General features: G+C 41.1%; 2 protein-coding genes across 4 annotated transcripts in view; both read right to left on the minus strand.

Moving 5' to 3' along the window:
* The window catches only part of LOC307039101 (zinc finger MYM-type protein 1-like), a 48,944-nt gene extending 38,771 nt beyond the window's left edge, over positions 1 to 10,173 (minus strand). Inside the window, exon 1 of one of the 2 annotated variants that reach the window (XR_013808137.1) lies at positions 154 to 10,173. Coding sequence is in view for 1 of the 2 variants with exons in the window: in XM_079680901.1 (XP_079537027.1) it covers positions 1,867 to 3,213 (1,347 nt within the window). In the remaining variant the exon portion in view is untranslated. The remainder of the gene's footprint in view (positions 1 to 153) is intronic. The other variant, XM_079680901.1, reaches the window with a different exon arrangement.
* Positions 10,174 to 12,726: 2,553 nt separating this feature from the next.
* LOC307039098 (uncharacterized protein) lies at positions 12,727 to 25,460 on the minus strand. Of its 2 annotated transcripts, XR_013808136.1 has the most exons (10): positions 25,105 to 25,460; positions 24,003 to 24,099; positions 23,725 to 23,808; positions 23,073 to 23,183; positions 18,704 to 20,684; positions 18,534 to 18,617; positions 17,505 to 17,642; positions 16,774 to 16,884; positions 15,103 to 15,549; positions 12,727 to 13,303 (listed from the first exon to the last, which is right to left on the minus strand). XR_013808136.1 is itself a non-coding variant. In XM_079680897.1 (9 exons), exons 1-9 carry the CDS (start codon positions 25,113 to 25,115, stop codon positions 15,326 to 15,328), a joined length of 2,841 nt encoding a protein of 946 aa, XP_079537023.1. In that variant the 5' UTR covers positions 25,116 to 25,460; the 3' UTR covers positions 14,602 to 15,325. The 2 variants fall into 2 exon arrangements, 1 of the variants encoding a protein (XP_079537023.1); XM_079680897.1 differs by lacking the exon at positions 12,727 to 13,303 and having other exon boundaries at positions 14,602 to 15,549.
* Positions 25,461 to 25,774: the final 314 nt, after the last annotated feature.

Consider the following 25,774-nt stretch of genomic DNA (forward strand, 5'->3'; position numbering starts at 1 on the left):
TGCTGCCTGTTGTTCCTTGTGATGTGATTTTACAAATACAGTGTAGCATTATTCATTAAAATTCATTAAAAACATTAATCATATTTCATCAAAAAATCATAGTTCATGTTTACAGCCATATAAAATTGTAATAGTTAAAATCAGTATATTTACCATATCAGTGTGAACTGTGTGCTTGCTTCTGGCTGGTGAGAAGTCCGATGTCTGGGTGTAGCCTAGTGGTTGCCAGTCTCAAAGTTTGATGCAAATGTTCATCTGAGAGTCTGTTCCTCGTTGGATTTTTTATTTGCTTCATGCGGGAAAACGTCTGCTCGCAGGTGTAGGTGCTGCCAAAAACGGTACACATCTTCAGAGCATGTTGTTTAATGTTTGGGTAAGTGCCCTCTGGTAGCTCAGCATAGAACTCAAGGAGGTGGTCAGGCTTGAATGCGTCTTTAAGGACATCACAATTCTGCAGCTCGGCTAGTTCAAACTGAAGAGAGGGAAGTGCGTCGTCAATGTCAGCAGCAAAGGGGTTCTGGAACAGACTTATGTCTTTGTTGTTGACATGAAGCTCGCGGAAGCGCACACTGAACTCTCGCTGCAGCATCTCCAGGGCATCTTTGCACTTCGCGACTGGGAAAGGGGCGGCTGGTTTCTCGGCGCAGTAGCTTTGGGTGGCAGGGAGATGTGTGAAGTCCAGCTTTTAAACCTGTCGCACAAGGAGCTGCAGTTTGACCTCGAATGCTTTTATGTGGGAATACATGTCGCTGATGAGATTCCCTTTGCCTTGGAGCTGTAGGTTGAGGTGGTTCAACAGTTCAGTCACATCAGTTAAAAACGCGAAGTCCCATTTCCACTCCGGGTCGGTCAGCTCCCGTACCGTTTCACCTTTAGACTGGAGGAAGGTGTTGATTTCGGGCAGCAGGTCGTAGACACGGCGCAATACTTTGCCTCAACTTAACCACCGGATTTCGGTGTAGTACAGCACATCCTGGTGAGCAGACCCCAGCTCGGAGAGAAAGGCCTGGAACTGCCTGTGTTTCAGCCCATTTTTCCGGATGTAGTTGACACAGTGCACAACCACCTTCATCACAGACGCCCACTTCAAAACTTTGCAGCACAGCGCTTGCTGGTGAATCAGGCAGTGGACTTGAATCGGTGGGGCGAGACCTCGTTCCTCGAACTCGCCGTTCAAGCGCCCTACTAGACCCCTCGTAGATCCGACCATGCTAGGCGCACCATCTGTAGTGACACTGGCAAAATTAGCCCATTGCAGACCAAGTTCGCCCATTGTTTTGCACACTTCGACAAAAAGGTCTTCTCCAGTTGTTGTGCCTTTTAGGCTTCTCAGTGATGCCAGCTCCTCTGACACTTCAAAACGTGTGTTGACTCCACGAATAAAAATCAACAGTTGTGCCGTGTCCTGTACGTCATTACTTTCATCCATGGCTAAAGCAAAACACTTGAATTCTGCGGCTCTCTCTCTCAGTTTGTCAAACACGTTTCCCCCCATCTCCTCAATTCGTCTCGTCATCGTTTGTGCTGAGAGACTCACCCCACGGAAGGCATCTGTCTTCTCGGGACACACCTCCTCGGCATAGGCGGAGTATGACATTTGCGCTTGGGGGGGCAAACCTTTTTTACTGACGTCACTCAGTACACAGTCCCAACTATTTTGTGCTCACCGCACTGAGTATGACTTTTCCACATACGAACACAACTCGTCCCGTCATGCACGCCTCATGCCCGCCGTACACACACACTCGTATGGAAGGGGCGGTCTCTCCCCCCAACAACAGTGCATTACATAACTGTAAAAAACGTATCAAAACTGTGCATATCTTATACTTATTTGATAACTACTATATCCCTTGGTGTCCTACCTTAGTTCAGAAGTAGACGCCGTTTTTTACGTTCCGCATATACGTCCACTATCCCCTCAGGTGACAGCTGTGCGGTTATGTTGTCCTCAATGTGAAGAACCGCAAGTGAGGAAAATCTTGTTCCTCCCATCGTTGACCGCAGCCAGTTCCGAATTCTCCTCATTGCAGAAAAACTTCTCTCAGAGGTGGCAGATCCGATAGGCAGAGTCAGTGCCAACTGGAGCATCTTGTATAGATTTGGATAGCTCTCCTTTTTAACAGTCTTTCGGAGATGCACAAGTGCAACAGGTGCGACAGCAGAGGCTTTAACAAGGTCCATCTCTGCTCCAAGAAGGAGAGGGTGAATTTTGAGCAGCTGTGCGTATTTTTGTACGAGAGGTTCAATTCCTTTTTTCTCACATTTAAACACTGCTCCACATGCTCGTGCCAGCTCTATGGACTCTCCCGTGAATCGTCTGTCTAGTTCGTTGATGAGGGTGTCCAGCACAGGGAGATAGAGGTGCTGCTGAAATCCAGCTGTATCACTCTGTGACATTTGTGCGCCACTTTCATCAGTTTCTCTTTGGCCCAAAGTAGTTGTAACCAGGAAACTGTCGAGGGAGGTCGGGGGTTTTGTAACCCGTTTTCTTTTGGGTGCAAGGGGACCCGGAGTCTGACACTCAACATCTGCATCCCCAGGTACTGGCACGTTGTTGTCCCGGCAGAACTGTTTCACTGATCCCCACATATTGCTCCACGTATCTGCTTGTCTCTGAGATTTGAAGTGCGCCTTCAGGTTGTCGGTAAGCGCTGCAGCTTCGGAGAGTGTGCAGCTGGAGGACTGTAGGGCCTTGTGCGTGACATGAATCACACGCAGTATGTCTTCCAATACAATAACACATGTAATGAAAGACATTCTGGTCATGTGGGCATAAAGGCCACTGGCCTCCACAGACCACTTGTCTCCCTCGTCACTCATTTCTCTCAGGCACCCTATAATTGCAGAGTAGTGAGTTTTAACGGAATTCACAGATCGCCACTTGTACGCCCATCTTGTCTCACTTGGCTGTATTATTTCAGTTTGTTTCAGATTCAGTGATTTCTGCATTTCAATGAATCGATGATGGTTTGACGGCTCTGCAAATACAGAGTAGAGTTTGTCAATGACGTTCAGGAATGTTTTCACGCTGCGGTTGACAGCACAACACTCCACAAGCACCAGATTTAGTTTGTGTGCCATGCAGTGCACGTACACTGCGTATGGGTGGGTCTCTTTGATGCGCTGCTGCACACCAGAATCGTGACCAGAAATGACGGAGGCACCATCGTAACTCTGGGCAACAATTGGGATATGTTTCAGTCCACACATCTCAAGTCCTTTTGTTTATTGCTTCCACAATCCCAGCCGCGTTGCGAGATGCTGAGCAATCAATAAAACACAAAAAACGCTCCTTGATTTCAAGCTGCTCTGCATATCTGATACATACTGATAATTGTTCCGTTTTGCAAGACCTGGCCTCATCTGCAATTATAGAAAAAAATCCAGTATCCTGCACTTTCTCTTCAATTTCTGCACGAACTAAGTTAGCGCATATGTCAATGACTTCGTTCTGGAAATCCGGGCTAGTAGCATTGAAATAGTTGGACTGCATGTTTTTAAAAGCAGAATCATACTTGGAGAAAAATCCACAAACCTCAAGAAAATTCCATCGCGACTCTGACTCGCTTCCCTCCCGATGCCCACGAAAAGGCAATCCGAGTTTGGACAACAGCCTCACAATATCAACAATTTTGCACAAATAAGATCTGTTCTTCTCAACAGAATCTTTGTGGCTTCGGGAAAGTTTCGCTGCAATAGATCCAGAAGATGCAGTCACTTATAGTTATCCCATTTAACCATGCAGTTCAGATAGGCCTGGGATTGTGCATGTTTCTCCAGTTTGCTGCTTAGTTTTTTCCAGTCACTCAGGCCCTTTCTAAAGGAATCCTCCACACCGCTGTCAGTCTGGAAGTGGCGGCATGAAAAACAGAAGACGGCATCAATTCGTACTGAATATTCCAGCCAGGGATAGTTCTTGTAATAGTACGTGGAAAATGATCGTTTCGTTTCCCAAACATTTTTGACGGGAAATCGGATAAAGTAGGCTGCTTGGGACAGCTGTGCTTTTCCCCAAGATCATCATGACCCACTGACGGCCCCGGTGCCGGTGGTCTCCCTCCTGTGGGGTTAATGTTAGCTGGTCCTGCTAATCCAGAGCTCTCCGCTGTGGGGCTAACGTTAGCTAATCCAGAGCTACTCGTTTGCGTGTCTGCCACTTGACATTGTGACGGCTGCTGGTTGGTAAAGTTAGGCTCAGTCGGTGGCTCTTCTGTTGTTGAAGCTGAAGACGAAATTGGACGTTTTAAAAATCGCCGAATAGCCATTACTGCTAATACAATAGCTGAATCACTTGGATACAAAAAAAAGCGAGGGAACTTTTGTCCTTAACCTCACACGTCACACACACACACACACACGTCACAACCCTTTATATATACGGTCTATGGTCACAACATGCGACTGCTCAAAAATGAAATTATTTCAAACAAAACATGATATTATTCAGATTTGTATTGTAACAATCATTTTATTACATCTATTAAAATATTTATATATACAAAATATTTGTATTGGAACAGTTTTAGACTTAGTAATGCTATAACATATTATGCCCCCCCTGCCCCCCCGCAAAATCCGCCTATGCTCCTCGGCCACAGCCAGCATCATGGCCTTCCCGAATTCTCCGTCTGTGAACGGCTTGCCGTGGGTAGCCAGTAGGTTAGCTACTTTGTAGCTAGCTCGGACAGCAGCCAGGTTGACCCGGGATTGACGAAGGAAGGCATCCTGTTGAACAGCTAGTCCGCCTTTCAGACGCCGAACCTTATCATCTCTCGCTAGCCCGCTCAAGCTAGCATACTCTCTGTGCCGGGTTTCGTGATGGCGGCGAAGGTTGAATTCTTTAAACACGGCCACATTTTCTTTACATATAATACAAATGGCACGGTCCTTCCATGGAACAAAAAAATAATCCTTGGTCCATTGTTCTTTAAAAACCCAACACTCTCTGTCAATTTTCCTCACTTTACTGCACGCCATTACACTGCTGTTCAACTGTAGCATCATATTTTCTGCGCATGACTTCGATCAGCTTGTAAGGTGGCGGAAATTCGGTCATAAACATACGTCATATAAATAATACAGACACACATATTAAATTATATAAAATATAAATGGTTAATAAAAAAATATTTTAGTGTTAAAAAAACAAGATGCAAATGTAACAGATGTCAACCAGAACGTTACATAACGTTGCTTTTAAAGCGTGATAGAGGCGCTGGCGATCTGATTGACAGTTCCACTGTTTGGCTCATGGCCACTACCAGAGCCGCTCTGGCCACTACATACTGACGGCCTCGAGTTCTAATCTCAGGTGACGGAATGAACAGCGATTACCGCCCTCGTTTGGAGAGTCATGTTATTATTTCACAAAACAAGTTGGACAACTAAAATAAAATATTTTAAAAAATATTTTATAATTTTTTTCTTTTTTTTCTTCTTCTTTGGGCCAGTTCAAATGGTGAGGTGCAGAGAGGTGGAGGGCCGGTCAAAGGGGCGTGGCGGGCCGTAGTCTGGGGAACCCTGTTTTACAGTATGTCAGACCCCCAGGTGGCATATGGCGGACAGATAGACTCAGCGCTCCCTCAGGCTGCGTCCATCCGCTGTTCAGAGAGCACGGTCAATACTACCGATGTTAATGATGGCTTAAAGCCTGCTCAGAAACCCGAGAGCTTCTGTCAGCCCGGGGCCTTCACCATGGTGGGCCATGAAGACCAGCCTAAAGAGAGTCTGAGTTTTAATATCTGTTTCAACTCAGATTTAGCCCCATATTTAGCCCCAGATTACACCCTGCTGCAAATATAATCTGTAGACGTTGAAGAAGCTTCATGCCCTAGATGAGAACTCCCCCTCCCTCATGTATACAAGACCTTTGACACGTTGAAGGTTGAACAGCAGCTGAAGTGGCCGTGATGTGATACAGTTTGAAAACGCTTCTTTGACAGTATAGAGCAGTGGTTCTCAAAGGTTTCTCAATAATGTATCCCTTTTGAAAAACAATGTCAGCCAAGTACCCCCTGATCAGCACAAAAACGATGTGTTAGGGACAAAATGCCTATATAAAGAGGTACAGTACAGCCTTGCACCGTCAGTGCTTGATTTATAAAAACAAGAACACATGAGAAACACTTAAATGCAGTGGCGAGCCGTCAGGGCCCTCTAGGCCCTCTGTGAGGACCTAAGGTATTCTACAAAATAATATTTAAAAACATTAAAAATATATATTTTTAAATATTTTTTTAATATATTTAATATATTTTTTTAGTTGTATTTTTTCATTAGTTTTACCAAAATAACTTGATTTAGTTGTATTTAAAATAACATTTCCAAATAAATAAATCCTTCGAATCTGCCTATTCAGTTTCTGTTGGAATGTGAAGGGCTAAATGAAAGAAGCTCGTCTCTGCGAGTTACTGTGAAGAGAGGAGCTGTTGGACGTCCAGGCGGTCCAGCTATGAATTCACAGAGGGCCCAGCTATATTAACTGAACGAGAGAGTAATGTCAAATGAAAGTACAATTGACCAATCATATCTTCCCTCTAAATGGGTGGGTGTTATTATCGCGGATTTTATGACAAGTTCCGCCCGCTGTGACATTTTTCTTGTTTCCATAGCAACAACTTCCTGTTAACAGCGTTAACTCGCCTTCAAAATAAAAGCATGCCAAATTACACTTAAGACATACAACTGTAACGAAAGTAACAAACACAATGCAATATCCTTTTCAATTTCAAAGGAACACAAATAGGGTTATTTACAGGTGTTGTTTTCTGTGAGGTTCGCTTTCATTTATGCGTTTTGCACCCCGGGCCGTTGTTTTGATATTCCGCTGAAGTATACGCTGTGACGTAATAACTCGAGGGAAGGGGTGGGGGTCAGAGGGCCTAGGTATAAAAGTCACGGCTCGCCACTGTTTAAATGCTACATTTTAAATGTTTACAATCCATCACTAAATTCATGGCAAACCAATTTTAACATCATGCAATAACACTAAGATTACATTAGTTGCATTGAACTGATCTTTTTAATAAGTTGTACTTACAATGTAGTGAGAAACATGGGCTTGTGCTTCACTGAGGATCTTTGTCATTCTCAGTGACAGGGAGGCAACTGCAGTTATTACACTTCGTCAAATAAAATAAAAATAAATCAAAACAACTGTACATTAATTAAATACATTTGACATTTAGCTTGAGCTGGCTTTAATACTTTCTTTATGGTAGAAACCTTTACCCATGTATTTAGCTAGTTCTGAAAGAATAATCAACATTGTGCATGACAAGATAAAGCACTAAAACTCAGGAAAACAGAGCACATGGCACCCAAGGCGCTTCTCCAGAAGGTTGGTGACTTCATCCTCGAGGTTGACGGCTGCTCCATCTCCCCATCTCCTGAAGCCCGCAACCTGGGCGTCATCCTCGACTCCACCTTCTCCCTCCACTCCCACGTAAAGTCTGTGACCAAATCGGCCTTTTTCCATCCAAGGAACATTACAAGACTCCGACCGTCACTCTCGGAGTCGGTTGCCGAAACCCTAGTCCATGCGTTTGTCACCTCCCGCTTGGACTACTGCAATGGTCTCCTGTTTGGGGTTTCCAAAAAAATCCCCACATGCCCCTCCAGGGTTTCCCACACATAGACTATACTTGGGCGGGCCGCCCAGGTATATTAACGGCCGCCCAAGTATATTTCGCGACCCATTTAGGTATTTTAATTTTTAATTTTAATTTTTTTAAATAATTTTTTTTTTTTTTTTTTTTTTTTTTTCGTCCGTGACCACGACGCCATCTGCGATCGATTAACTTGTGGACAATGATCCCTCGCTCCCTTGCTCTGATCTCGCCTCCTTCTGGCCTGTTAAGTGGCCTGCCTCACACAGGGTGACTGGCTGTCTACATGATGGCCTGTGGCCTGCCGACATGGCCACTGTCATACAGATCATAAATCAAAGCCCTTGATTGGTCTCTGTGTCATTCAAGCTCGGGATAACCTCAGCTCAGTTGAGGTAAAGGACTCTGAGTGTTTAGATAGTTAACTTAGTCTAAGTTCTCAGTGGGTCTCAAATGGTGTGGTCACCATTTATGTAAACACATATTTCCATTTGAGAGGGTAGTGATTGGTCTAATGGATAGTGAGGTGGGCTGAAGATCGGAAGGCTGTGAGTTCATTCTAGTTTGCCCTTGAGTAAGGCACTTAGCCCTTAGTTACTCCAGGGAGAATGTCTCTGTAATCGGTCATTATAAGTCGCTTTGGATAAAAGCGTCAGCTAAATGAAATGTCATGTAATGTGATTAGTAAAATATGCATGAATAAATAAATAAAAAGTTAACTAGGTGAAAAAAGGTAAGATACACTTTTAAAACTTGTTGAGAGCTAAAACTAGGAGAGAGGAGAGAGACAGGAGAGGCTGGTTCAGGAGCACAGACACACTCATAACTATAAGTTTCAGTGTTTTTTTCATATTGGAAATGGTATGTTATTGGTTATGGCCATGATTTTATGATTATTGAAATGTATACAGTTCTGTTTAATATAGGTGTTTCCATAGATCTAGTCTCTTTATTTTCCCCTCAAAAAGCACCAGATTGATGCATTTAACTCAAATTAAAATCTTACCGGGGGAGCATGCCCCCGGACCCCCCTAGAGGATTTGAGGTCGACCCCCACTTATAATCACATGGATAGGTTCCTAAATACATTTATAAATACTTTTTTTTTTTTAAATAGTAACCCATTTCCATATGTTTATGTGTGGGTAGTAGATTTAAACTATAGGGCTATCATTATGGGCCCTGCCTGTACCTGTTCGCTCTGCCATCGCGTGAATGGTCTGCTAACAAGCGAGCAACAGAAAGGTTAATGTTGTTGCACGTCACCTCAACCCCCCATCCCCCCCCCGCTACCACCACCCCCCAAGTATATTTCAGATCTGTGGGAAACACTGCCCTCCCCGGAACCTGCCGTCTTCAGACTCTGGCTTGCTTACCACCCCCCGCACCAAATTGCGAACCTTCGGGGACAGAGCCTTCAGCGTGGCAGCCCCCACCCTCTGGAACGCTCTCCCTGCCGAGATCTGCGACATCCCCACGCTTGACGCCTTCAAAAGGGCCCTCAAGACCCATCTGTTTACTTTGGCCCCTAATCTATTTGTTGTTTTTGTCTGTCGGACTGTCTTTTTTTTTGTTATGTTTGTTTTGCCCTGTTCTTCCTTGTAAAGCGACCTTGGGTCTCATGAAAGGCGCTATATAAATCCAAGCTATTATTATTATTATAACACCTCTATCAGCTGACGCCAACAGGCAGGAGCATAAAACCCTAACACCTCTATCAGCTGACGCCAACAGGCAGGAGCATAGAACCCTAACACCTCTATCAGCTGACGCCAACAGGCAGGGACATAGAACCCTAACACCTATCAGCTGACGCCAACAGGCAGGAGCATAGAACCCTAACACCTCTATCAACTGACGCCAACAGGCAGGAACATAGAACCATAACACCTCTATCAGCTGACGCCAACAGGCAGGAACATAGAACCATAACACCTCTATCAGCTGACGCCAACAGGCAGGAACATAGAACCATAACACCTCTATCAGCTGACGCCAACAGGCAGGAACATAGAACCATAACACCTCTATCAGCTGACACCAACAGGCAGGTCAGGGTGTGTGACTTCCACAGAACTGATAAAAACACTCACACCCATAAACACACATGATGCGTGGACTCATTTGGCTTTGTTGATTGTTTTAGCATGAATTCAGTATCATTTTACTTGGAATATGACTCCTCCCAGGTAATGGTTGCACAATGACCCACAGCATCTCTGTTCTCTATAGAGGGATGTAATATTCCTAGTGTGTTTTTTAATACAGTTGCAAATACCGAGGAGTAGAGCATGGTACGATGGCCCTGAGGTTAAAAACACAACAACATTTGACAAAACACAAAAACATTTCATAAAACATAACATTTTAGTAACCAGAAATAAATATTGGAGGAATACAGTAAAAGATAAGAGAATATACCATAGCATGTACTGTGCCAAATCCACATCAGGTCTGTAGTAAGACCTACTTTTCTTTACTTAACTAATCAAGGAAAGATCGACCAGACACTTTCTTCATCAAATGCGTCAGAGAAATTAGTTATTTGAAAGTTAAACTTGAAAATATTTTTGAACAGGCATCTTGCAGACTTGCTTTCAATATAAGGTAAAAATTCTAGTAAATGTTATTATTTGGGCAGAAGAGTCTCGATTTTTTTATAATAATGTTGAAAGAGTTGTTAAATATCCTGTAAACTTTTTCCAAAATGTGAATTCTATTGTATATTTTTGGGATTTTAAACAAATCTATGTTATAGAACTACGACATGACTGGGGGGCAAACATAAAACCCTGAATCACCACATCGCTCATTTTCAGGCAAAGTGATTCAATGACACATTGTATCCTGTCACCTTCAAGTAAGCAAATACAACTGATTTATACATGCACCATGTGAGTAGGATAATACTGAAGGTCTTCAAACTGTAAATAGGGCACACTGGACCAGACAGAATCCAATCAAAGAGCCTGTCCTTTCAGTGTAAAGGTTTTGTGAGGGGTTTTCCTGTAAACAGAATCATGTTTAAGTTGAGTGTTTCTCACCAAAATGCCTTTTTTAGTCAGTTTGTATTGAAAAGAGCTCTAAATACTACATTACCCATTAGACTTAGCTCCCGTTGCTACACAAAAAAGTCTCTGTGGCGTGAGAAAGAGCTCTAAGCCTAGAAAGTGACCCCTTTTTATGGAGGTCTCATTAAGCATAGTGCTTCAAGGAAATCATTTGTTCCTCTTCTGACCTTTTAAGATTCTAAACAGCATTCAGACCAACACCTTAACTCATACAACATTTTACACCCCCACGCCATATCCATCTTGCTCAGCTCGTTGCTGTCTCAGCAGCTTGTAAACAACATACAGTAATAGGCATATGGCAGCCACATAAACACATCTTCTCCTGGTCCCCAGAGAAGCTTCCAGCACTTCATCTCCATCTTCAACCGTCAGGCAGTGAGGAAGAAGCACTCAGATATTTGTCTTGAGTAAAAGTAGAAATACTACGGTGTAATAAAACTAAAATACTCAGTTACAAGTAAAAGCCATGCATTTGAAATATCACTTGATTAAAAGTACAAAAGTATTGTCATCAAACTTTAAGTACCAAAAGTAAAAGTACTAATTGTGTGTAATTTTCCAATTTAGAATAATTTGTATTCCTGGATTCAGTGTCGGCTGGTTGAAATTATTTTAGGTGGGGCTATTGTAATGGTGAATAAACCACACGGGGAACATTTTGAGATTACCCCTTAAATTAAATTGGCTACACTATTTCATCGTTGCTGTTGTATGATTGGTGTTTAGCTACGGTATTTAGCGCCCCTATAGGCCGGCCGCCACTGCCTCGATTGTTTTTTTGATGCATGAATGTCTTCATTAAAGCTTTAAAAGATGGAGCTAACTTGAATTACTTTATACTGCTGCTGGACAAAAGTTCCTACTTTAAGATACTTTGGGAGCATGCATGTCTGGACTTGGCGTGGCCAAGAATCCCAGAACGAATGTTGTTCCAACCGCTCAAAGCTGTCATTATCACTTCAGTGGCACAAAGCAAAGAATGCCCTTACATTAAAATGTGCCGACAGCGCAAGGATTTCTTCATGAGATACTCAGCGAATAGCACACAGTCTATAGACGGCTCACAGGAGAAATAAGTTCTGTGGTTGACACAAATTGAAGAGACGGATCATGTTTTGTCCTACGACATTAAATACATCAGCAGTGACCCCACTGAGGATTTTTGAAGAGTTTACGTGTCTGTAAAACGGTGGATGTTAACAAGTGGCTGAATAGGACTGCAGAAGTCATCGAGGCCGTTGTAGGTCATTACGCCGAACACGTAAACACTCCCGCTAACTTTGTTTTGCCCTGTTCTGCTTGAAAGCAAGTACCTGCGCTCCTGCAAACTGTTAACACAAATGCTTCAACTTGTAGCATTTAGAATCTGTAGTTTTTAATATTGATCTTAAGTTTGCGTGACGTTGAAGCAGCGACCCTGCTGTAGTTTGTTTATAGCATAACGTTAGCATTTTGCTTGTGGCGATTAGATTTATGATCCGAAAATTATAAAAGTAGGGTAGACATGTGGAGATTATCCGGCTGAACAAAACGTGCATTTATCAAACAGGTTCGTTTTCCACAGATCTTATTTCGAGAACAAACCCTCTGGAGTCTAAGGGTATTTTCGCAATTTTTAGATGTTTTCTTAAATCACCTTTTTAAATGTATTTCTTCTAACATGACACCCCATGTGTTACATATCAAAATGTTCAGGACAATGTCTGGTATTGCTATATATACAAATTACTCACATTAGAGCACTGGTTGATGAGATAAGTAGCTCAAAAGATTAAAATGTGACTTCCGATTTTCGGAAAATCTTCAAAACTCTTGTGAAAACACAAATTTACTCATGTGATCGCATTATTTTGGTGTTTTAGATTTGGTTACCAAAGTCTTAGGATCACAAAAGCAGTGAAATATTTGAATTACACTGTATATAAATGTGTTATTCATGTCTAAAATGAAAAAAATTAAGTTCAGATTTTGAGTAAAATAGGTGTTCTTTCTGTACTTTCACCACAGCAGGGACTGAGATACATTAGGACTGAATAATGACTTCATATTACATACCAAGGTTCATGTGATGTGTACAAATACAAATTGAGCATTCAAACCTTTTTTTCAACCAACAATTTATTAGAAATATGTTTTTTTTCAACCAACTATTTATATAAATATAAGAAACTGGAAAATCTCAATATTTACAATATTGAACATCAGAACTTCCAACTAACTATTTATTATAAATGTCAAGACAGTGTCAAGGTCTTTGTCTGTCTTCCAAGACAGTGGGTCTGGCTGCTGTGAAGGTGGGGGTGATGGTGCATGCTGCTGTGTAGGTGGGGGGTACAAGTGCTATACGAGACCTCCACGAGACCTCCTTGCTGGCTGGGTTGATGGTGATGGCTGTGGTGGAGCCTTTGTGCTGGGGTGTATCTTGACCTTGTGGCAGGCACAGATGGAGGTGGAGGCAGCTGTAGTGATGCTGGTCCTCTGGTCCTTGGTGGTGATGGCTCTGGTGAAGGCCCTTGAGCCACGGTAGATCTTGACCTAGAGGCAGGCACAGATGGATGTTCTGGCTGCTGGATAAACGCCGCCTGTGGGCCACTAGGCCCAGGCAACTGTGAAACATCTCTGTAAAACAAATAAAAATTTAGGACAATAATTACAACTAATTTAATTGAAATAAAGTTCAAGTAAAATGTTGCTCAAGCACAAATAACAATGCACACATAAAAAGAAAGTTTGGGAGGTTTTACAGGACACACACACACATACAGGTTTATACTACCCCGTGGGGGCCCCTGACTGTATACAGCCTGATGGGATCCAGCCTTTCTGAAGGGTCTAGAGACATGATTTTAACTGCTAAAATCGTTAGAATTTTTTGTTAACACAAAAATCACTTGACATTTTGCAAACTCTCAAAAAAATAAAGAAACCTGAAATCCCTCCCCCCATGGGGACTGGTCCCCATGGGGGGAGGGATTTCAGGTTATGTTCATTGGCATACCATCAACACTACTGTTAGGCACTGCACCGAACCAAAAGAAAGCAATACTTGCTTGCCTTTTCAAAATTAAACATTAAAGATGTTCTCTCAGCAGAATGGTGACCTTTATACCAATCAATTAAAAACTATACACTACCTTTCACTGTTTAGATTTCAATAGTTAAAGGTTGAGGAGGATCATTCGACTTTTACATTTATTTCAATTTGTTTGCACTGTTTATTTGACACGTTGCAAATAAAACAATAAACAAATTAAATACCCACCAGACCTGCTTTATGACTTTTTACTGTCGCTGATGATCCTAATGACCAGAAACTATGTTAAAGAATGGTATACCTATACTTCCTGTACAAAAAAGGAGACACAAATTGAGTTCATTCATTTTCACAAAGCTTTCATTTCAAACAGACAGCTGTTGCATTTTATTTTAAATATTTGTCCCCTAACATCCTACATGCCTCTCACATGTATTCTAAATTATAAAAACAAAGTAACGTTTTAGCTTGGCGACACAAAAAACAGGGTACTGTTACCCTCTGTTTATTTCAATCTTGAATTGTCACAGTCTGTCGGTTTCCTGTTTTACTTTGAAAGGTGTTCACCCTGTCTGTCATGTCTGTATTAGTTTCCTGTCTGTGTTTTCCCTCCTGTCTGATGATCTGATTCTGTTCACCTGGTCTCTTTGTGTTCTCCCTCCCTCCCCAACTCTGTCTTATCGTTTTGATTGGTCATGTATGTATTTAAGATCTGGTTTCCTGGGTTCTTTTTGCGAATTAAGAGGGAAAGAGAGTTATTGTCTGTTTTGCACATCCAGTCGTCTTGAATAAAGGTTATTTTCAGTTTAAACATGTCTGTCAGCACTTGGGTCCATCCTGCGCTGCTCAATCCTGACAGAAAGAACCCACCTTCTGTCAGGATTGAGCAGCACAGGATGGACCCAGGTGCTGTGTTAAACCAAGAATAACCTTTATTCAAAGTGACTGGATGTCCAAAACAGACAATAACTCTCCTCCTTAATTAGCACAACAACAAAAACAGGAAACCAGAACTTAAGTACATACATGACCAATCAACACGATAAGACACAATTGGGGAGGGAGAACACAAAGAGACCAGGTGAACAGAATCAGATGACAGGAGGGAAAACACAGACAGGAAATGAATACAGACATGACAGACAGGGTGAACACCTTTCAAAGTAAAACAGGAAACCGACAGACTGTGACAATTCAAGATTAAAACTGAAAACAGATCGTAACGGGTACTCAATAACTCTACCCGTTACCCTCTATGCCTATAGAAGGCTAAAATCAGCAATGATTTAGAACCATTATTTAAAATGTGGCCAAACGGCACAGACTTTACATTTGTCCTCGCCAAATGCATTAATGTAACATTGTACTAAACAAGCCTACTCACCAACTGGTGTAGGACGGTACCTAGGAGCTCTGAGGCTCAGAAGAGCAGGAGAAACAACACATTTTTAAAAACACGCAGTGTAACAGTTACAACAAAACAGGGTACTGTTACGATCCGTTTATTTTCAGTTTTAATTGTCACAGTCTGTTCAGTCTGTTCAATTCAAGATTAAAACTGAAATAAACAGTTACAACAAATGCAAGGAGCACATATTAGTATTTGTTCAGTAAATTCTCCTGGCACTTTCACGTTGAAGGGCAGTGATCCTATTTTTCACGTAAAACTTCACCGCTGTCCAGCTTCTTTCAATCAGTGCTTCTGGAGAAGCTGTAATGCAAGCAATGCAGTCAAACTTTCCTGGTACTTTACCAGATTTTATGAAGGTCATTAGTGTGTTTTCAACAGCTTCGACCTCCGCACGAGTCCAACTCCTCTTCTTTGTGGTTTCTAGTGAAAGAAAGAAAAGACAATCAGGCATACAGACAAGTGACATAAAACATTATTGAGGGACCAATGAGCTTATTATTTTGATCAAAGGTGTAATTTCTTAAAGAAATATCTTGAATGCCTATATTCTGACACCAGGTCAAACATACATTTTTAAAACAGCATCAGTTGTATGACTGATTTGGTAGCCAACCTGATATGTATTCATCATTAACTGGAGATTTAAAGAATTAAAAGCTAAAGTACCCATCCCAAGAAGACAGCTCTAATGCGTCTGTTTACATCTGCCATTAGAACACGCCTCCACGTGCCTCTTGAGTGATCACTTTTGGATCAGAACTAGGGTTGCAAAATTACGGGAATTTTCAAAGATGGAAACTTTTCATGGGAATAAACATGAATAAACTGGGAATTTTCTAAATTGAAGGTTGGCTCTTCATAGGGAACTTAAATATAGTTGGGGAAAGTATATTTTAGCATAATCTTGACTAAAACAAACAGATGCCATTCAAGTACACTTGAATATCCATGCCATAGCACACTGCTTACTGCATGGCTATTGAGACCACACAAAGGTTCGCAACAGGCTCACAAATGTGAGAGTGGAAAAACTGGTTGGCCTTCGGGCAAACCTTTGAGCCTGACACAGAGCCATCCTCAACAAGGCTGGACAGTGACACTGAAGAGGAAGACTCAGAGTTGGATGTTGATGAGGCCCAGGAAGAGCCCATTGACTGAAAGGGTTTAGCCAAAATGCAGAGGATTGCTTGAAGGAAGATTTACATGTTTAATGGGACTTTTTGGAGGGAGAAGGGCTCTTTTCAATTAGAATTTTGAATGGGACTTTGTGGGGATTTTTGGATGGGGGGTGCATTTTTTAATGAGTGGGGTTGGGGGGGATGAGTAACATTTAACTCAACATTCCTGTTTTTGTTCTTCAATGAAACAAATGATTGTTCAATAAAATAATTAAAATTTGTTAAACATTTTTAAATCTGTTGAATGTCATGTTTTTTGTTTAATTTTGCATCGAATATTTCTAAAATTCCCCAGCTTAACTTCCCATGGAAACTTTCCGCCCCTTTGCAACCGTACTCAAAACCCATTCTAAATGCAAATAAACTCGTAATCAACGTAATATTAGAAGAATATCCGTTGTAATATTCTACATATTCTTTGATTTGGGTACATTATATTACATAAAAACAAGAGGTTATTGTTTACCGGCAGTGTTTGGTAACCTCTGTGCTGGCGACACCGCAACCTTTCCTGCAGTAGCAGGCTTATCAAAATCCTTGGTGGTCCGCTGTCCTCGACTGGATCTTATCGATTTTCCTATCAAAAGAAAAAATAAAAATAAATGTATGAACAAAATATAGATAGGTGACAACTATGGAATACCAGGAGAAGCAAATGTGGAAAAAAAGGATTACATTTTCCAACAATCGTGACAGTTTTGCCAAAAAGAAAATCTACTTTTGTAGCACGTTAAGGCACTCCAATGCAGTTAATTTTGTTTAAAAATAATTATAATAATCTTTGAGATTTCAATACCAACTCTGTTGGTGCTCAGCCCTAATAATCTGAACAATTATGATTGCAATACAGAGCATGCTAAGTGTATTTTAACAAATTGTACTCAACGTATAACACATAACTAAACCTGGTCAAAGAACCAGAAACAAGTAATCAATAATAATCTCATATACATGTCAATACTGGAAAATGCTGGACAAGCGTTAATCTGAATGGCTGCTTCTGCAGCAGCTCTCGCATTTGGCTGAGACTCCAGCCGGCAGAGGTAGAGCCCGGCTGGGGCTGTTCCATCATAGTATCAATTTAAATTAAAGCAGTTGGTGTATATTTGGTAGAATATAAGGACTCGAGCATAATTATTGTAAAATTCCACAGGTTTTGTTAAAGCAGGTCATTTTCAAATAGCAGGAGTGCATTACCTGTTTTGGGGTCATCGCTGTCAGACTCTGTTTCTCTTCTTCTCTTCTTCTTGTGGGTTGAAGAAGTTGTGCCTATAGACGTAATGTTGCCATCAAGCTCCTCAGGAGTCAGCAGTCTTCTGCGAGACCTTGAAGATCCTTTGACAAAATAAATAATACAAAAATTGGCATATGGTTGATCTCAACGCTCATTCAGCCGCACAGTAAGCAATGCCTATTGTGTTGGAGGGTAAAAACTGTGAAACATGTAACCAGAGGTGGGAGAAGTAATCAGATCTTGTACTTGAGTAGAAGTATTCAGATATTGTACTTGAGTAGAAGTACTCAGATCTAATACTTGAGTTGAAGTAAAAGTATTCAGATATTGTACTCGAGTAGAAGTACTCAGATCTTGTACTTGAGTAAAAGTAGAAGTACTCAGATCTTGTACTTGAGTAAAAGTAGAAGTACTCAGATCTTGTACTTCAGTTAAAGTAGAAGTACTCAGATCTTGTACTTGAGTAAAAGTAGAAGTACCAGAGTGTAGGAATACTCTGTTTCAGTGAAAGTCCTGCATTCAAAATGTTCCTCAAGTGAAAGTAGAAAAGTATTCTCATCAAAATATAGTGAAAGTAGCGACAGTAAAAGTAGTCATTGTGCAGATTGGTCCATTTCAGAATAATATATATGATATGTTTTATAATGATTGATCATGAAAGTGTTCTCAAAGCTGGTAAAGGTGCAGCTAGTTTGAATGACTTTGTATACTGCAGGGTAGCTTGAGGATTTACTCCAGGTGGAACTAAAGTCTGATTTAAGACTTGATTATATTTCACATCATTCATCCACATCTGTGAAGTAACTAAAGGTATTAATACATGTAGTGGAGGAGAAGTACACCATTTACCTCTGAACTGTAGTGGAGTAGAAGTACACAGAAGCATAACATGGAAATACTCAAATAAAGTACAAGGACCACAACATATTAATTAAGTACAGTACTTTAGTAAATGTACTTAGTTATACCTTACACCTCTGCATGTAACGCACCTGATGATGATGGAGTACCGAAAGACAAATCTTCCTCTGCCCCCGTGTCTGAAAGATCACTTTCCACAGCTTCTGGCAGTTCCTCTGAAAAGCAGGGATAACAAAACCAAATATGATAATAGAAAATACATTAATACTGAAAACACATAAATATATATATATATATTTACCATTTGGATCGATTTGGATTTGGTCCAGGCTCATTCCCTTGAAGTCTGCAAGTCGTCCTTGTTCAAGTGCTAGCAGCACTTTGCTAACTTTAGCTAACTGCAGGGTTCCCTCTGGTAGTCTGTAGTACTGTCGATGGACGCGGATGTCATGGCCAAGAAAATTTGCGAGTATGTCCATTTCATTGTCTTTCAAGTTGAGAACAGTTGAAAGTGTGGATATGTGCTTTCTCAACTTCGTTGACGACAGGGTTTCAGGATGCTTCGCCCCACATTCCTTCGCAATCCGTCTGATTGCATCAGATCCTCTCAAATGATTCTCTGTCTCGGGTCTGGAGAAGAAATAGGGATTTTCATCAGGAACACCAGCGGCACGGCGATGTGCAACCAGGGCTTCCATCGATGACATCATGTCCGGCGTTAAGAGGATGGGTACTTTATTGTTTCTTTTCCCCCTTATTTCGATGCGTTGGAAATGCTTGCAGAGCTTTTGCTCTAACTCTGAAAGTCCTCCTGCCAGATCAGAATGTACACTAGACGTGTCTCTAAGGGTGAATGCACTCAGATGCATTTTGGAAACCTCACCCTCTCTTCTGCGATTAAACAGAATGATTTGACAAAGGGTCAAATTGGCCAACTTGACCCAGTTACTTTTATTTGGAACTTTGTCAAGGTGCAGTTTGTACTCTTCACTGCACTTGTCAAGGTATATGTGCATATTCTTAACGTCTTCCGTAAAAGGAAGGAGCTGAGGAGCATTCCATTGTGCCTCTTTAAGTGTCTGTAGGGCACGTGACGATACACACACATTCCACTTCTTTTCATAAAGACTACGACTCCTCTCCAGGTTCCGGAGAAACGCCTCATTGTCCTCATTGTCCGATTCTGCCATCTTGGCTTCACACTCCAGAATGTCTGCAATCTTCTTGAGACTATGACCAAGCTTTAGAGCTAAGGATGGAGTTTTGTAGGTGTTTTTGTCTCGATCAAAGCCAGCAACATCATTTACTGCTTCGACCACAAAGTTAAAGTTGGAAGGTACAAAGAAGTCCTCAACTCTTCTCAGCCGGCCATTTTTGCGTGATTGCCGAATCAATCTTCCGATTTCTCGCATTTTTTGTCTTATGTACTCATGTTTGGTCTTGTCATGTCCATGCTTGGCGTACAAATGTTCTCCAAGTCTCAAGATACTTTTCTCCTGTCTGATGATGCCTGTGATTTCATCTTGATGCATAGCATTTACCAGCTCCCAAACCTTTCTGCTCACACCATCAGGGACAGCCTGTGCAAAGGCACAGATAGATTGTATTCGACTTCTCCCTGGTTTGGTTGAGCTGCATTTTTGTGAAAGTCTGCACCTTGACATGTGCCTCCATAATGATTTTCTTTTAAGCAAAGCCTCACAATTTATACAGTGCATGTAATCACTTGCTTTGCCTGGTTTCCCAGCTTGCTGACTTGGGATTAGTGTTCCACTACCCGTCTTTAGGACTTCATTATTATGGGCTCGGTTTCCTTTGTTTCTAATGAGGTCTAAATGCAATTTTCGTTCCTTTGAGTTCAAAGGAAGAGTGATAGCTTTTGCTACAGCTATTTCATTTTTGTGCTTACGCATTAAGTGCCTTGCCATTTTATGGCATTGCATGGGACAGTACAGGCAATAATGTTTTTTACTGTAAACTCTGGCACCATCCTTCTTTTTTTGCAGCTTCATTACTGACACTTTTCCCAGGTTTGTGTCAGAGTTTTCACTTTCTTCTCTTCTATCTTTATCCAAAGAACTTGTCTTTCTTCTGTAAGTCCTCTGTGACTTCTTCAGGTTTTTGCTTTCCGTTAATGTAACCTGGCTTTGAAGATGGGACGATTCCTCGGAACTGCTTCCATGTAGGGACCTTTTAGACGGAATATATTCATCACCACTGCTCATCGAGGTTTCTGGTTCATCTGAGACCTTGGAGATTGATTCCAGGTATTTTTTGGTGAGCTGGAAATTAAATAAACAAGACCATTTAATCTAAATGATCTGCAAGAAGCATAAACCAGGTATACATTTTTACATTGTCTTTGACTCCCCTTTAAACCTAGACAATTTAACCCGACAATCAATCCACTATACAGTGCTAGGGTAAGGCTATGAAATGCTCTGTCAGAGTTCAAGTTTAGGGTTGATGTTCTTTAAAAACATTTTGTATGATATGTATTGAAATTCTTATTAAATCCTCCCAGTAATTTAATATTTGATAAAAATAAAAAACGTATTGTGTGGCTGTGGAAGATCAACAACTGTTCGGCTTTGGTTACACATTAGGGCAGCCACTAATACCATTTTTTTTTAATATCCCAAACTAAGCTGATGTACATTACAAACTTATGTAATCAGGGATGCAAACTCATAAGGTATGAAAAAGGTGACAAGGATCGAGCCCCCGACCCCCCAACCCCACGGAACATCGCCCTTAAAATTAGCTATAACAGAGGATTTTAGCAGCCAGAACAACTAAAGCAGCAGTGGTAATAATAACAGAAACCCCAAAGAGTTAAATCTAATAGAAATATATAAAAGCATTTATTTTAATTGTGTAGCAGTCAGTTTATATGAATGATTTATATGAATGATGGTAAATATAATCAAGTGTTAAATCAGACTTTAGTTCCAACTGGAGTAAATTCACAAGCTACCCTGCAGTATACAAATGGCGCATTTCTACTACAGCGTGGAGCTCGCTTTAAGCGTGGCGAGCCGTGCGGGGCCCGTTTTTGGTTGCTTTTCCACTTAGCGTAGTACCGGCTTGCGGGTACTTTTTCACCTTTTTTCTGCCCCAACAAAATCGTGGTTCTATCGGGCCAACAAGCGAGGCCAACAACCGGGCTGCTGAATATGCTAAACTGACGACTGAAAACAGAGAAGCTTGTGTGAACATATTTGACCGTGATTTAATTGTAATACACGTTTCTAAATGATGCCGAAGTAACAACATACTGATACCGGTTAGTAAAAACCATGAATTAATGCTTTGACAAGTCTGCAGACAGACGGCAGGAGAGAAACCTATTAGAATGCGTGTTGTCTAAATGGGGTTCGGCTAAGCTAACGCACTATATGCTCCGACTGTCCACACTCACACCAACGGCCTACAGACAGAAATAAAGCAGCGACTGTATTCACCATGACACAGACAGGCTGTGGTTTGTACTTGTTTAACTTTTGTCTAGTTTCTGAACAGATATGAGGAGCTGTGAGCTCTGAGTGCTAACAGCTAACGGCTGATGTTGTTTTTCTGGGGTTCGCATTGAAGATGACGCCACGGCTCCGCCTACACAGCGTTACTATAGTTACTGCCCCAGCTACTAAACTGTAATGGAAGCGCAGCATAAAGTGAGCCTGGCCTAACCAAGTCGAGTTAAGTCGAGATAAGTCGAGCGAGGCCTGCGGTGGAAATGAGCCAAAAGTCATTCAAACTAAATGCACCTTTACCAGCTTTGAGAACACTTTCATGATCAATCATTATAAAACATATCATATATATTATTCTGAAATGGACCAATCTGCACAATGACTACTTTTACTGTCGCTACTTTCACTATATTTTGATGAGAATACTTTTCTACTTTTACTTGAGGAACATTTTGAATGCAGGACTTTTACTGAAACAGAGTATTCCTACACTCTGGTACTTCTACTTTCACTCAAGTACAAGATCTGAGTACTTCTACTTTTACTCAAGTACAAGATCTGAGTACTTCTACTTTTACTCAAGTACAAGATCTGAGTACTTCTACTTTTACTCAAGTACAAGATCTATACTTATACCACCTGTTTATAGCCTATGAAAAAAACAATTACAAAATGAAGGCTAAAGCTAACGTTAGCAGATAGTGACAACGTATGCTAGTTAGCTAGCTCAACGATTCCTTAAATAATATTGCGACAGAAAAACTTTTCAGTTCACATCACGCACTGCCGCTCCGACAGGGAGCTCTGCTCTGAACACCTGAACGGCCCGTTCTAACAGCTGTTCACCAGCGGTCCAGTCTGTGCCACAGTGACTCCGGACCACACAGTTACTGTTAACGAAAGGTAATGTAGCTGCTGTAGTTAGACACTCATCGCGGAGCAGCAGAGTTCAGCTGACAGACAGGAAAACTCGAGCTCATAGCTCGCGCTTCATTATAATATAAAACAAAATAACACCATGCGCGATGGCACAACACAGCTCGCGGCCGCAGATTACTCCGGGTCCCAGACCCCCCCCCCCCCCCCGGCCGAAAGGTGACAAGCTGGCATCCCTGGTAATTGTATAATGCAGCATTAAAGAAAACAAAGTACGCTATGCTCCCCATTATTTGTCCCACTTTCATTATGCAAACTTACGAATATGCTGTCAGTCCTTCTCAGGGGGGGTACATCTGGGTCATCAGCTTCACCAGGATGTGATCCATCAGCACTTATGTCTGTGTCGCTTTCAAAATCAAGGCTTCTTTCCTAAGGGTGAAAAACAATACACATAACTGGCACTGCCGACTGAAGTGAATTGAAGTTGGAATGAAGCTTTGCATGTCTGTAGTCATATTACGGAGTCATGAACCTAGAAAGAAACTTAGCGAGTTAGTGTTTTTTTATTACATATTTTTCAAGTCGACTTCCTCATTGAATTGTCCCAATGTATACATATACAGTATTATTAAGTATCGGACTGATGACTCTGTATGTGCCTGTTTGATGGAGAAAAAGAGGGAAAGAGATCGGGGAATGGGGATTTTGAACCTAATGTTCCTGCTGGTTGTTGATAACTTATTGGGAACACTGGAATATGTGTGTGAAGAAACCAATTGTCAATATATGTAAATATTTAGTAGGTGGTCTCATTTAATTATGTAGGTCATATGCAGACATCAGAAATGAGACAGCTTTATGACAAGTTGAACGTTTCTCATATTAACCTTAAACAAATACACCATTTTATTTGTTCAATGAAATACTGACATATTGTATTGTTATGTTGTAATACTTGATTGACACTTACTAATCTCTTGGAAGCTGCAGGTAGCTCAGATGGTAGTTCTGGTGTTGAGGATGTCTCCCCCTCTTGGTTTGGACTTCCTGAAGACTAAACATCACAGACGGAAGCATTCATCACCATTTCTCCAGAACATGAGGTTTACAAAGAGCCTGAGAGCATTAACACTACACTCCTAAACACATTTTCTTTATTTTACGTTTGAGTTATTAACTCAAACATATGATGTAAGAAGCCCACTTGTGATATTGATCACATTTGAAAATTAGACCCACCATCCTTACCTGTTTTAAGTGTTCCATGTGCCCGGATAAGCATTTCTTGTGATGCTCCCTCAGGCGTGTTCTGCGTGCTTTCCACCTGGTGGATTGTGTTCTCCGACTGTAGGCGTTAAATAAAAAACAGTTGATGTAACATCTGTGTCCTGCGCCTACCGAGCTTAATCCTGAGCAAAGCTAGACTGACAGCAACACAAGGCTAAACTTTTTTAAGACATAACTGTAGTTCTTTTTGCTGTTTTCTATGTAAAACTATAATACATTAATAAAAACATAAATCAAAATACAAAAATGTCTACATGCATAAGAGAGTAGATAAACATAAATAAACTCCTATTAAAAGTATCAAGCAGTACTTCAAGTCGAACTAGGCTAGAAATAAACACATGTGCTAGCACCAGAGCCACAGAGCTAGCTACTGCTAATAGCTAAAAGAGCACATTACATACACAAAAAGGACGGGGCACCCCTTGTAAATGCAAAACAAGCTAATTGTGTACATAAAACACTTACAGACAACTGTCTCCGGAGCAAAGGATGATATTTTTTAGTTCCCCGACATTTTGTCTCCTCTCTATGTGAAACGTGCGCTGAGATATTACAAAACACAGAGCGCTCACTCTGGCGCTTTTTCATAGAACGAAAAACGATATTCCGATTACATTAAGCTTATAAAAACGGACAAACTAAATAAAAAATGTTTTAACCCCTGAACATTTGACCGTTTGTTACATTCTGACAACTTTTCGCCCTTCTAGAATGCTAAGTTACCAACATTGGAACCTCATGTCTAGCTAACTGATAGCTGCAGCATGTCAAAATGTATTCCTCTTTCCTCTCCTTAGCTCACCATTACTCCTGAATATTACAATAATACATCATCTGAGTTCAGTCAAGTAAAAGTAAGCGGCAAAAAAGGAAGTCCATAACTTAAAAAAAATATTAATGCTGTCAAACAATCGCTGGTGACAAGCTACGTCTTGCTAGCATTAGCAGGACACTTGCTAGCATTAGCACTGTAGGCTGCAAACACGTTAGCCTCAGTTCTTGGTCTAATTCATAAATAGTAAAACAGTTCAAAATTTGATTTTCTTTTGTATTTTCTTACCTTGTTTCCATGTATTCTCCTTTCCTCTGCCCTTAGCAATCATTTATCTTCATATATCGGTCTCTGTGTGTAGGTGCTGCTGCCCTCTGTGCCACGCCAGTCTATAATGAAGAGCACGTGCTGGTCGAGGTGAAGGTTAGCTCCGGGTGGGGGATGGGCATGGGTCCATTGGGGACCGTAAAAGTCAGGAAGTGTGTATTTTTTACTCAGGTCTTTGACTCAGTGCTGAAATGTGAGCATTGCATTAGGGCTGCTCAATTAATCGTATTTTAATCGCAATTACGATTATGGCTTGCAACGATTACGAAAGCAACATAATCGAAATAAAACGATTATTTTTTTATTATTATTATTACTTTTTTTTTTATTACTTTTTTTGTTTTTTTTTGTTGAATTATACTTAAAAGGGACCTATCATGCTATATTTAAATAATATATAAGGTATATATATATATATATATATAAGGTATATTAATACGTTTTAATTTTCAAAATACGAAACAGATCATGCATTTTAGCCATGCCTCATTTTGCCTCACTCCAGCAACTCATAGCTTCAGTTTGTGGGAATAACAGAACACTGCTAACTCATAGCTTCAGTTCAGTCAGACAACTCACGTGTTCCTTAATATGTTTATTATAAGCAGCATATAGTTTGAGTTTGGCGTCT

The sequence above is a fragment of the Notothenia rossii genome, assembly GCF_949606895.1.
Source record: "Notothenia rossii genome assembly, chromosome: 5".
NCBI lineage: Eukaryota > Metazoa > Chordata > Actinopteri > Perciformes > Nototheniidae > Notothenia > Notothenia rossii.

Bases quoted from the DNA above. Each gene is read 5' to 3' on its own strand.
- LOC307039098 (XM_079680897.1), bottom strand. The intron at 16,885-17,504 runs GTAATGCACTCC...TTCTTTTGATAG, and splicing joins CAGCGATGACCCCAAAACAG to GAAAATCGATAAGATCCAGT. The intron at 15,550-16,773 runs GTAAACAATAAC...TTCTTTCACTAG, and splicing joins GAGGTTACCAAACACTGCCG to AAACCACAAAGAAGAGGAGT.